The sequence below is a fragment of the Tiliqua scincoides genome, chromosome 12 (genome assembly GCF_035046505.1).
Source record: "Tiliqua scincoides isolate rTilSci1 chromosome 12, rTilSci1.hap2, whole genome shotgun sequence".
Lineage (NCBI taxonomy): Eukaryota > Metazoa > Chordata > Lepidosauria > Squamata > Scincidae > Tiliqua > Tiliqua scincoides.
The window spans coordinates 1,774,655-1,787,080 of record NC_089832.1 but is presented as its reverse complement, the minus strand read 5'-3'; the positions used below and the strand labels follow the sequence as shown (position 1 = coordinate 1,787,080).

Below are 12,426 nucleotides of genomic sequence, written 5' to 3'. Positions count from 1 at the left end.
ACTTTGTTGGCATCCTTCAGTCTCGGAAGACTATGGTGTCACGCTCTGAATGGTAGTTCTGGAACAGAGTGTCCTCTCCAGTGCGCGAAGCCTGGGTAAAGTAGGTATGGAGGATAGGCTGTTACCCATGCAGCAAATCCCCCCTGTCCACGTCGCTGAAATGGTCCAATGGAAAGGCAGAGGCCAATACGGTTGGTTCCAGCGGCGTCGCAGGAGTTGCCAGAACGTGACTGTGTTCAGCCATGAACTGCCTCAGGGACTCCGACTCCGGGTTTTGCCTTGAGGTTGACTCCTGAAGCCTTTTCCATAACTGGATGTAGCCATAAGGCAGTGGAGGTTTGGGATCAGAGTCTTCCTTCTCTCAGATGAGCTGCCTTCCCAGGCTGACGAGTCCCATCTACCCGGTGGCTGTTTAGTCGCCTCTTACGACAAGTACAGCCAAACCGAGGGCCTATTCTTATCCCCAGCCCCCAGGGGAATGTTCCAGGATAAATCATATCAAAACGACGACAAAAGCGCTTGCTGCAGAACTAAGAAAGCTATTCTCCAGATTTGCCACAAGTTGACATCCAGCAATGCTGGGCAGAGAGCAAGCGTCAAGGCACAGGCCCCAGCTCTTTCCCATGCAATACTAGATGTTCCTCGGCAAAGGAAGCGGAAGTGTGTTGTAATCAGATGCTGGTGAAAAAACATCTTGTCACTATTGGGTTGCAAATCTATATTCCATGCTACCTGCTGGCCAGCGTTTATACTGTGAAGACATTTCTCTGCAATACACAAGGATCTTAATGACAGCCTGGAAATCATTTATTTGAAGTCAGCGGGGTTGTTGGACCCACTGGAAACATTTTCCACTTGAAACAGCCACCTTCCTGGAGGCCAGCAGATGTTTGCTGTGGCAGTGGGAGCAGGAGCCACAGCCAATGGCCTGCTGCCACCTGCTGGATTACAACCATCACAAAGTGCAGCCAGTAAGAACAGAAGCTGGAGCTTGGGCACTGGAAGCTGGAAGGCTAGACTGGGATCCCAGTATCGTTTTTTCTTTTTAAAAGCTGCCTTGAGAGGGGAACTGGTCTGGATTGAGACGATGGGGGGTAGGGTATCACTTTGTCAATTGCTCTTAGGCACTGCAAGCCAAGTTGCACCCAAGTTCCATCTACTCCTGTCTACTGGGAGTGGCTCGCTCACCTGGCAGGGTTCCAGGCAGGGAGCCTTCCACTCCCAGTCTGAACTTGAGAGAGCACTACAAACTGAACCCAGCACCTTCTGCATACAAGTGAGATACCACTGCCCAGCCTCCCCCCAAATTGCTTCGCACCAAACAGCTGCTATCCAAGAATGACCAACACAGAACTCTTCTTCAGAGGATCCAGCAGGAACTCAGATTCCAAGTGAACTTGGTCGCGGGGTCAGGCCTTGCAAACCTGAGCCTTGCGAGCTGCTACCATCCGAGAATCACTAGGATATGCATCACCTCTGTGATGGATCTCCCACCTACCAGACCATACAGAATAAATTACAATATCATATGCACAGACTAAATGCAGTGGCATCACTAGGGTTGGTGTCACCCTTCCATTCATGTCATTTATTTTAATCTTTAACAGTACGGGTCACCCAACAAATTACTAACCCACAAAAAACCAGTGGCCAACTTGATGACACACAACTCAGAGTTCTAGTACTGATGAATACATGTAAATGAGAGCTGACTCCTAACACCTTATTGGCTCCCTGCTGTGTCATTATAACATCTGATTGGCTCTTGGAACAATCAGTCTCCTTGGTCAATTCTGAGTTAGAGAAATCCACTTTTTGTTACATACGGCAGTTGTGTTTTCTTTTTCTGGTTTTGTGGCTATAACTTTTGATAGAATAGAGATATTTCAACGTGGTTTGTTTTATTGCATTCTGCATTAAATTACACATCAAATGACATATAACATAATAGTATTACAGTGGTGCCTCGCAAGACGAAATTAATTCGTTCCGTGAGTCGTTTCATTTTGCGAAATTTTCATCTTGTGAAGTACGATTTAAAACAAACCAAAAAAAAAAAAAAGGAAAAAAATTCGTCTTGCGAAGCACGGCCATAGAAAAATTCGTCTTGCGAGTCACCAAAAAAATCACAAAATGCTTTCGTCTTGCGAGTTTTTCGTTGCGCGAGGCATTCGTCTTGCGAGGCATCACTGTATTTGAAAACACCCAGATTTTCACAGTTTTGGCCAGTAGGGGTGTCACACACACCCCGACGGTGTCACCTGGTGCGGTCCACACCCCCTACTGACACCACTGGCTACAAGGAATTCACCACTTATTACAGCTTCTAAAAGTGATTTTATTCAGTGCACTAGCAGCTCATCACAATCAATCCTCAATACAAATCTGTTACAAAGGTTTCCAAACTGAGGGGGGGACGACGACGGGGACTACAAGCCTGAAACAGAAAATAAGGCACTAGGCAGCAGGCATTAACCTCCTTCCCCCCCTCACGCAGTGTTGCCTTCCAATCCAGTGCATGATGTTTGTAGTGGGGGATGTGGAACTGCAAGAGGCAAGGCAATGCCTTTGCACAGTCCTTGGTGCGTCCAAAGAACTCCCCGAGGACCTCCTGGGTATCTTCTTAGCACGCGGGTCTCACAAAACATCACCACAAGACTAGGCAGAAAACTGACTCACACTGCAGTGAATCGGGGACCAAGCGCTCTCTGCCTACCTTGAAGCCCCAGAACCATGAGGCCTTCCTGTGGGTCACATAACTCAGGCATTCGCAGTAGAGAAGCTGGAAAGAACGGCTAGACGTGTTGGCAACAGCCGTACCCACAGCTTGGACAAAACGTTAGGTGGGTCCAACACTACGTGCCCAGCTAATGGCATTAAATCAGTTTGGTTCAGTGGCCGGCTTCTTTTCAGAGTTGGTCTGAATCCAGCCAGCGGAGGGCATTATGGCAGAGTGACCATCCGGTCTGTGTTTCTCAGTGCTGAAAAACGCCATTTGTTCCTCAGCCCAGAAAACCTCTCATGCAGCGTCAAGTTGGTCTAAGGAGAAAAAATAATACGTAAGAGTGTTAAATGTGGGTTCACAGTCAGTCATTGCCTTAAACTGGCACCGTTTGGAGAGAAACCTGCAGTGCTCAAGCATTCTGACTCAGAACTGCACGGCACGGGGGCAGAGGGAGGACTTCAGAGATGGTGCTGGGGCAGAAAGAGGCAGTAAACCAATTTCTTGAGCTCATGCCACACCAGGAGGGAAGCCCAGATTCTGCTTATTGAAACTGCTGATTCACACATGCACACAAGTCACAAAACACACAAATACAACAGTAGACTGCTTCTGTTTTCTCTGGAGCTGTGAGATGTTAGCTACCTGGTTAGCTATGGCACGAAAGTTGAACCGCAGGGGCACCCCTTTGGGCTGACGACGGGTCATCTTTGGTGGGGTGCTTCTCCCTCGCAGAAAGGGCCGCTTGGCTCCTAGCCTGTGAAACACACACAACATTTAATAACAACAACAACAACAACAACAACAACTAGGTATTTATATACCGCCTTTCTGGTCATCGGATTACTCCTCTGACTTTATTCAAGGCGGTTTACATAGGCAGGCGTCTCTAAATCCCTCAAGGGGGTTTTTACAAACATAGAGGTTCTCTCTTTCAAGAACCAACAGCATTTCAGATGGATCTTCCTGGTTTGGTCTCACTTCTGGCCTCCAGTTCTCCCACGCAGGCTGGCGAGCAGCTCCATCTCTCACATGGAGGGAGGGCAGCCAAGACGCTTCTTGCTCACGCCCAAAGCAGGTGGAATCACTCAGCTCGGCTTGTCAGCTGCTTCAAGGTCTCGCCATTCTCAGCCGTTCAGGGAGCTGCTGGTGTCCTCAAACTGGCAACCTTCTGATGTTATCTATGTGCTCCTGCATACCCTCTGATGGTCCTCACCTATGGCAGCTTCCCTTGCAACACACCAAAGCCCAATTCTTCTGCATACACACCTGCTGTTCTGACTGCCCCAGTGATGGGGAGCCTCTGCTGCTGATTTTAGCAGTCCTGTTTATGCTCCAGCACTGCAGCTCTCCACAAGCACAGATTCAGGGTGGGGTGGGGGGGTGTCAAGACTTCCAGAGGCAAAAGCAAAGACCAGATAGTGGTTTTGTACAAGGCAATTGTACTTACATGTTTGTTTGACTTGCTTGGGGGTTAGCCACAGAAATGGTCAGGACTGCTCCAGAGCTCGGTTGTTGCTGCCATCTGCTGGGACAGTCAAACAAATCTCGTTTGGCTTCCTTAATGCCAAATCAGACAACGTTCTTCAATTTTTTTAAAGGGTTTTTTTTACCCCCACTTACTTTCTCATCCTTGATGGTTTCCCTTCTGCATCTGACTCTGTTTGCTGTTCAGAGAAGGGGAATAAAAAGCATAAAACTTCTTCAAAAGAAAAGCTACCTATCAAGAACATTCTTAACAGGAAAAGTTTTGGGGTATTGCCGATAAGCTGGCTCAGGCTTCTCAGTGTGAGCCAAGACTTTCTGTAGCCTAGGCTAAAGTGGCCTGAAAAAGGATCAGACAAATTTGTGGAGAACAGTTCTTAGCCACAATGGCAGTTAACAAAGCTTCAAGTTCAAAGTCAGTCTAGCTTTCATTAGCAAGTGATGGGGACAAGCAACATCCCATCCTGTCCTGGTGGTCAGCCTCCCAGGGAATGTGGCTGGAAAGAATGCTGGACTTTGTTCTGATCCCGCAAAGAAAATCTAAGGGCAATAAAGTCTCCGCTTGTCCAAATTCTCATCTCAATAAAAAAAGTATACAAGACAACAAAGTACTGACCCCTCTGCGAAAGTTGAATCTGGACTGTCTCTGCAAGAATGCTGGCCTGCGGTTTAGTCGGAAAGGCCTGTGGTGGAGGTGGGGAGGGAAAAGAGAACCCAGATTAATAACAGGCAAAACTCTGTGCAAACTCAGAAGGTAGGTGCAGGTCCCACATGCATTCTGACAAGAGCTCAAAATGCATTGTGTGATCGTTTGCCTGGGATCTGATTCCTGGTCTGAAACTCAGCTGCTGAAACTCAGCAAAATCCTAATTTTGTCATGCAAATTTGCTCTGCCCTCCCCCAATCCCTTCCATAAGAACCTGAAATTCACCTCCACCCCTTCCACTGGACAGGAGAGAAATTCACCTCCTTCCCCTTCCACTCCACCCCTTCCACTGGACAGGAGGTGAAATTCACCTCCTTCCCCTTCCACTTTCCGGGTAGGTATCCCGGAAAACCAGCACTTGCAAGCCAGAAAGGATAGATGCACCAGGTCCCTACCTTTGAGCTAACAGAGAAGCTCTGGCTATTTTGAACTGCTTCACCCTCCCAGGTGGCCCCTGCTGTAGGTCAGCTGCTGCCCCATCAGCCGCCGTCCCATCCGGGCTCCCTGTCGACATGGCCTCAACCTGTGTGTTCTAGAAAGGAAGCACAGCTCTTAATCCTCTGCTGTCATCTCCAGTTGGGCTCCCTCAACAGAAAGCACAACGGGTATCCCACCTGCTGAGCCGAGGCTGGCCGATTGAGAGGGCTCACTCCATTCGGCCAGACAGCTGTCCTCCTCCTAGGACCAGCTGCACCCTTCCAAAATTGCTTCTGGTAACGTGGCTGTTTTCTAAACCCTCCTCTAAACCGGTTCGGTCCTAAAGGGAAAAAAAGGGTTTAGCTTCTAACTGCAGTAGAAAAGAGGTTCTCAGATGACAAGTACAATTCGTATTATTTTAAAATGCGTTATGAATTTTATCCTGTTGGCGTCTTCCTTGCTCCTTTCTTGGGACATGCAGATTGCCCTAATTTTAGCCTCACAGTAACCCTGTTAGGTAGGTCAGGGTGTCAAAGAATGACTGGGTCAAAGTCACCCAGTGAGATTCGAGACTGAATGACTTTTCTATCTCAGGCCTCCAGGGGCAAGGCCAGCATGCCATTTCTGATGACACTTGTATCCTGCGCCACAATGGCAATCTGCTACATGCTGGCTCTCAGTGTTCTTCTACCCCATATCCATGGGTAGAGGTGTGATTTTTCGGTGATAACAAAATAAAAACAAACAACACCATTTTCTGCACTTCTCATTTTTGTAAGAAAACAAAAACCCAGAGCCTGCAAAAAAAAAAAATCTTAACATTTAGGGCGCAATCCTAAGCCCTTAAGTCAGTGCTTTTCAGCACTGGCATAGAGGTGCCAATGGGACGTGTGTTGCACCCTGCAGTTGGGTGGCAGTCACAGAGGCCTCCCCAAAGTAAGGGAATGTTTGTTCTCTTACCTCGGAGCTGCATTGCCCTTATGTCAGTGCTGGAAGACACTGACATAAGGGGTAGGATTGCGGCCTTAATTGACTGTGTAATGACTGTGGCTGCTTCTGCCACACTATACCACCTATAAGGAAACTTTTAAAGTGATTATAATTTACAATTATAATCTATGAAAATGTGCCCTTGGGGGGGAAAAAACACATAACTCTGCTTTCTGCACTTTTTCCTTGGGTAAAAACAAAATCTGTGAAAAAATAAAAACATTTAAGAACACCTCTAGCGAAGGGCTCCCAGACTCCACCTGGTTACAGATCACTCAGTGAGAAATAGCTGTCCATTCAGGAGAATTCTCCCTCCCCTGGCAGGCACTCTTTCCACCTAATCTCTGCCAATCCCTCACTTGATAAACAGCTCTCCTGCTTCCAGGATGGGCTCTTGGTCAAGGAGGAATTTCTTTGTTACAAATTCCTTATGATCAGCCTCCTGGTTCCCACTTCAGCTTATGGATTCACAAACGTTCTCTTGCCTCATGTCATCCATCTGAGCTGACGCCCCAGCCTGTACCTTGCTTGGTACTTCTTTTGTCTCCAACCTTTATTTTAACTCCACTTACATTTCTCTTCCTCCGTTAATTATTGATCGACTTTTAATTCCCTATTTGGGTGGTTTGCATTTCTTAAGCTCCATTTAACCTTTTCCTTGCTGGCTGCTTCCACACTGACCCTCGTCTCCTGAAGGAGGACCACCCTTTCTTCACTTTCTACGGAGCACCCACATGAGCTTGTGGACAAACCACCGCAGTCCACCGCTTCCTGTGTGGTCCTCCTGTCTTTCTTCAGTTCTCACTTGTTGCTACAGTTAAAAATAAATGCAGCACCTGGTGGCGTAGCTGGAGGGGGGTGGCGCACTCAGGCTGGCAGGGAGCCTTGGCAAGGCGGGCAAGCAGCCCCTCTCTTCAGAGCCATTCCTGGTGGAGCCTCCCTCCGAAGGGAGGGCCTGCTTGCCCGCCTCACCGCTCCCTGCCAGCCTGAGTGCTCCGCCCCCCTCTAGCTACGCCACTGGCAGCACCACTTGTTTCAGGGTGGGTGGAACACTTGAGGCACAAATGGGCTGTTGTCTCTACCATTATATGATTATGAGCAACCTTGAGGGGCTTCTGGGAGTGGGAAAGGCAACATCCAGATGCTGAAAGATACAAATTGTGTGTTTAATGAAAAGAACTTCCAGGTCAGTTGTCTTGCTTTCTGTGAAGCACAGCAGAAAGATTACTGGAAGAACAGCCCAAGTGTCTTCTCTTAATTGCCCTTTTTTCCAGATTCTGTGTTGGGGCTTCTTTAATTACTGATATCCTCTCTTCTCTTCCACTGTTAGCCAGGAAAATAGTGACAAGTCTAAAATCCAGTTTACCGACAAAAAATGACCACATGGCTTTCAGACAACATCGAGATCAGCACATTGGCCAGCAGGGTGACTTGAGGTAAACTAAATGGGTCCTTGGAATGCAACTGTGTGTGAAGCACCAACATTAATGGAGGAAGTCTATATGAGCTGAAATCAGGATGGATTGCCTGGATCAGGAAGGAAGGATTATTAAACTGAAGGAGCACAAAAGACATCTGACAAGGAGACACCACCTGCTTCTATGATCAGATATTTGGGGGTGATGACTCCTGAACACAGCTCAGCCTCTGACTCTTGGTTGGCCCCTAGATCATTTTGAGGAGAGAGGGAATGACTCTGCAGCTCAGCTGGAGAGCACCTCTGTCTGCCAAAAAGCCCAGATTCAACTCTCAGCATCACCACTTAGAACACATTTCAGGCTGCAGGGCTGGAAGAAGGGGCACTTGAGATCTGCTGGCTGATGGAGCAGGCAGTTCTCCTGGGCAAGATGAGGACACTGTGGTCTGATACTCTATAAGGCAGTTTCCTGTGTTTGGAGTCAATTAGAAAGCTCTGGGGTGGGGCTGTGGCTCAAGGAGGAGAGCAGATTCTCTGTAGGCATAAGGACTTAGGGGGCAGGGGTCAAATTCCAATAATGATCTGCAGTAGCAGGGCTGGGAAAGGCCCCTCCCTGCTTGAGATTTTGGAGAGCTCCCACCACCAGCTTGGGCAGACAGTACTGGGCTCAACAGACAGAAGGCAACTCCATATGGGCTACTGATCTGTGGAGGGTGGAATTTCTCACAGACTCCCATGACTGCCCCAAGATAGGAAGCCAAAGGAGGATTTGTATGAAGACTGGATCTCCCAGGATAACAACAGTGAAACTCTGGCTGTGCAATGAACAAACCAACCAACCAACCCAAAACACCCCCCTTGCTAGTTTCTGCCACGTGTCAGCTCTCTGCTTTTTTGCCACATACCTTGCAGGTTTCGTGGTGCCCGGCTCCAGAACCGAGGCCTCCCATTGCTGTAGGGGGGACTCCTGTTCTTGAACGGCTGCCTCCATCTGTTCACTCTAGTCTTTGCATCTGCCTGTCCTTTCCGGTTACGCTTTATAATGTCATCTAAATTCAGGGAGAGTTTTAAAAAAAACAAAGAAAACGCATAAAAGAAATCTGCACTCTCCTTTCACTGCTTCTGAACTTCTCATCTGCTGACCTGACTGGGTTTTCACAAGAGGGCTGGAAACTGAGCTTCAGCCTGTGAAGCAAGAACAGTGAGGCAGGGAGACCAGTTTTCAGTTCTGGCTGCAACCTGCCTGCAGTTACATGAGAACCCTTCTCCAGAGTCCTGCTTCCTTGGGAGGAAGCTTTGACGCTCTTGACAAGCACTAGGTACTTCGGTGCATCCTCTGCAAGGAGACAGGCAGACTCACTGGGCAGCACCAGTATCATGCTGAAGAATATTATGAAAAGGTGTGAATGGCTACCAATAAAAGAGAAAGGACTTGCAAGCATTAAATCAGGAGTGGGCAAACTCTGGCCTGGGCGCCATTTGCAATCCTTGGGGACCCCAATCCAGTCCATAGGGAGCCCCCAGTCTCCAATGAACCTCTGGCCCGTTGGAGACTGTTGGAACCTGTGCTGGTCCATGATCGCTGGTCATGACTGCCAGACGTGAGCTGTGGGATGAGTTTGAGCAAGGCCTTTTATAGTCTCCATGTGTTTTCTGCTTTTCCCTAGGCATTACTTTGACCCTCCCCCCCATTGCCTCTGAACAACTTATCCAACTTTCCAGCACCAGTGTGGCTGCAGTGCAGCCCCGAGGCGAGGGAAACAATGTTCCCTTACATTGTGGAGACCTCCGTAACTATTCTCCCACCACAAGATGCAGCACACCCTATTGGCATGACTATACCAGGGCTGGAAAGTTGGATAGGATTTGGCCCTCCATGTGTTTTGGGCTTGGTCTGTATGTTATCACTGTGCAAGAGGTATTTTGCCAGATCCATAGTCCAAACTTCACTTAGAGAATTAGGCCCACTTTATGCTAATTAGCTCCCCTTCTTTCCCCCAAAATGACCCTAGTTCAGGGGTGCTCAAACTTTCAACTTTAGGGATGCTGGACCTTTAACAAGTGTATAGAAGAGAGAATTTCAGCAGGTGCAACTTGTCATCTCACAGATGACAAGCTGCACCTGCTGAAATTATCTCTCCTACACAATTTTAAAGGTGCAGGATCCCTAAAGTTGAAAGTTTGAGCACCCCTGTCCTAGTTCTACCCTGCAGCACTGCTGGACCCCACCACCAGGGTAGCTTTCCTGTTCAACCTGCACACCAAACTCTCCCTTCAACAGGTGCTTCTATCCCTGAGGGCCCTATTGCCTTCAAGTGGCTGCATCTGTACAGCACACTCCCTGCTGAATGCCCAGGCCTTAACCCTGAAAGGGGCCACTGCTGACACCACATCCTACCTCCTTGCCAGATCTTCTTCTAATACAAGAGGCATGTGGCAAACAGTTCATGGTTCTCATGTTGTTCGACATGCCTGTATTACAGTTCTCATGTGTATTATAAATAAGCTCAGTAAAACTCATTCCTTCATATCAGATCTGTCTCCAATGCATTCATTTATGTAAATTTATTCAAATTTGAAGTGTAAATTAATTCTCTCCCCTCCCCACCCAACACAGTGTCAGAGAGATGCTGCGGCCCTCCTGCCAAAATGTGTGCCCAGCCCTGCATTAAGCGATCTGACCTCTAGGAAGGCTGCAGCTCTTTTTACCCACCTGTGCACTGCAGCAGCAGCTCAGAACAAGGAGAGGCTATTCAGGAGGGGGCAGGGACTCAGTGCTGCCAAGAATGGAGGCTGGCAGAGGCTGCCAAGAATGCCGGAGAGGCATCAGGGCCACAAATGGAACATGAATCAACAGCAGGACAGCAGCCTTGTCCATCTCAGGTGGTATTAATAGCAGCCAGGAAGCAGCCCAGAAAGCCTGGAGTGGCTTCCCTCCGGATCAGGCCCGGGTCTGGGCCGCACTCCCGTTCAAGGGGGGCACCTGCCAGGTCTTCAGCTCCATGGATGTCAAAGGGGGAGACTGCCACATGTTGCGCTTGGGGGGAAAGGGGGTGCAGGGCCAGTGGCGTAGCCGGGGGGGGCAAGGCGCTAAGTTTTGCAGGGAGCCTCCTCTCCCCCTGGCACAGCTCCCAAAGGAAGGGTGAGGCCCCCCCGCACACCCGAGGGCTTTCCCCCCTCCGGCGACGCCACTGCGCAGGGCATCGTCCGGGAAAGATGCGGAGAGCCCCCGGACCGCAGCCCGGCCTGTTTCCTTGCCGAGCAAGGTCCCCTCCACCGTCGGGGCCGGGCCAGCAGCTCCGTTCCCCGCCGAGCCCTCCCGCGGCCGGGGGGGCGCCTGCAGGTCAGTCCGCGGGCTTCCCCGACGGCGCGCCCGCCCGCCCGCCCGCGAAGCCGGGGCCAGAAGCAGGCGGGGCAGCGGCTCTGTTCCGGGCCAGGTCCCTTTCGCCCGGGGGGGCGCGCCCTCAGCCCCCTTCCAGGGCCGGGGGGAGGCGAGACCCTCCCGCGGGGACCCCCTGGGCGGTCCGCAGCCTGCCCCGCTGCAGCGCCTACCCAGCGACAGGTCCAGCTCCTCGACGGCGGCGCCCGGGGCCGGCCCCGATCCCGCCACCGTGCCCGCCGCCTCTTCCATGGCCGCCTGGAGGGGGAGCGGGCGCCCGCCGTCTGCCCCAGCGCAGCAGCTCCGCCCCCGCGAGCCCGCCCCCCTCCCGCCGGGCATCCCGGGGCACCAGTCGCAGCTCTGGACGGGGCTCCGCGCGCTCGCCGGCTGGCAGGTCAAGCCCACCCCGTCTACTCGGAAGTAAACCCCTTTGCAGTCAGTGGGGCTTGCTCCCAGGTAAGGGTGGAGAGGATGGCAGCCTCAGAGGCCAACCTAGGCATCTCTACTCAGAAGTAAATCCCAGTAGAGTCAATTGCAACCCAGTAGAGTAGAGCACTGTGAGTTGGGACCCATTAGGTGGGTCATGAGCCCAGTTCAGGTGGGTCCCTATACATTTCAATGTTTTGTTTTTAATATATTAGACTGGATGCTCCCATGGAATGCGACTGCATTTGGAGAAATGTTACAGGTTTGTACTTTTAACAAGCTACTCTGTATATTCTTTTAACAATGTTAGTAAATGGGACTTACTCCTGGGTAAGTGTTGGTAGGATTGTTAAAAATTTTCCTGCTTGATGATGTCCCTTCTGGTCATGACATCACTTCCAGTGGGTCCTGACAGATTCCCATTCTAAAAAGGGGGTGCCAGTGCTAAATGTGTGAGAACCACTGCTCTAAGCCAACTGATCCTGTGGCACAGAATTCTGCAAGGCAGAGCAGTTTAATGCTCGACTTCCACTACCACTTCACACGGCCCACCTATTCAAAACAGCACCACACGTAACTGGCGATGACATCATCACCAGTTACCGCTGGGTTGGGAGGCCAGGTGCAATGCAACAGACACGGGTACGAGGCTCAGGGCAGACAGGAGGGCTTTTTGCAGCATGGAAAAGCATTCTTTGGAACTGTGCCAGTGAAGCCAAGCCTCCTACCGCTGTTGTGCTGTGTTCCTGGTCTCACTGCCAGGCAGGTGTCCCATGAGTACCACCAGACACCACCTCAAGTACCACTGGTGGTACCTATGCCACTGGTTCAGAAACACTGAGTTAGATCACATATTGCACAAAGCACTCTTTTGCCTGCCCTGA

At 50.3% G+C, this 12,426-nt stretch overlaps 1 protein-coding gene across 2 annotated transcripts; it reads right to left on the bottom strand.

The window, feature by feature from the left end:
- Positions 1 to 2,314: 2,314 nt before the first annotated feature.
- On the bottom strand, positions 2,315 to 11,470 carry LOC136663117 (UAP56-interacting factor-like). Of its 2 annotated transcripts, none has more exons than XM_066640071.1 (9): positions 11,290 to 11,470; positions 8,643 to 8,786; positions 5,528 to 5,670; positions 5,309 to 5,445; positions 4,824 to 4,890; positions 4,346 to 4,389; positions 4,173 to 4,250; positions 3,368 to 3,479; positions 2,315 to 3,039 (listed from the first exon to the last, which is right to left on the bottom strand). In XM_066640071.1, the coding sequence occupies exons 1-9, from the start codon at positions 11,453 to 11,455 to the stop codon at positions 2,944 to 2,946; spliced, it is 987 nt and encodes a 328-aa protein (XP_066496168.1). In that variant the 5' UTR covers positions 11,456 to 11,470; the 3' UTR covers positions 2,315 to 2,943. The 2 variants fall into 2 exon arrangements, with proteins under 2 accessions (XP_066496168.1, XP_066496169.1); XM_066640072.1 differs by having other exon boundaries at positions 4,173 to 4,247.
- Between the last annotated feature and the right edge of the window lie 956 nt (positions 11,471 to 12,426).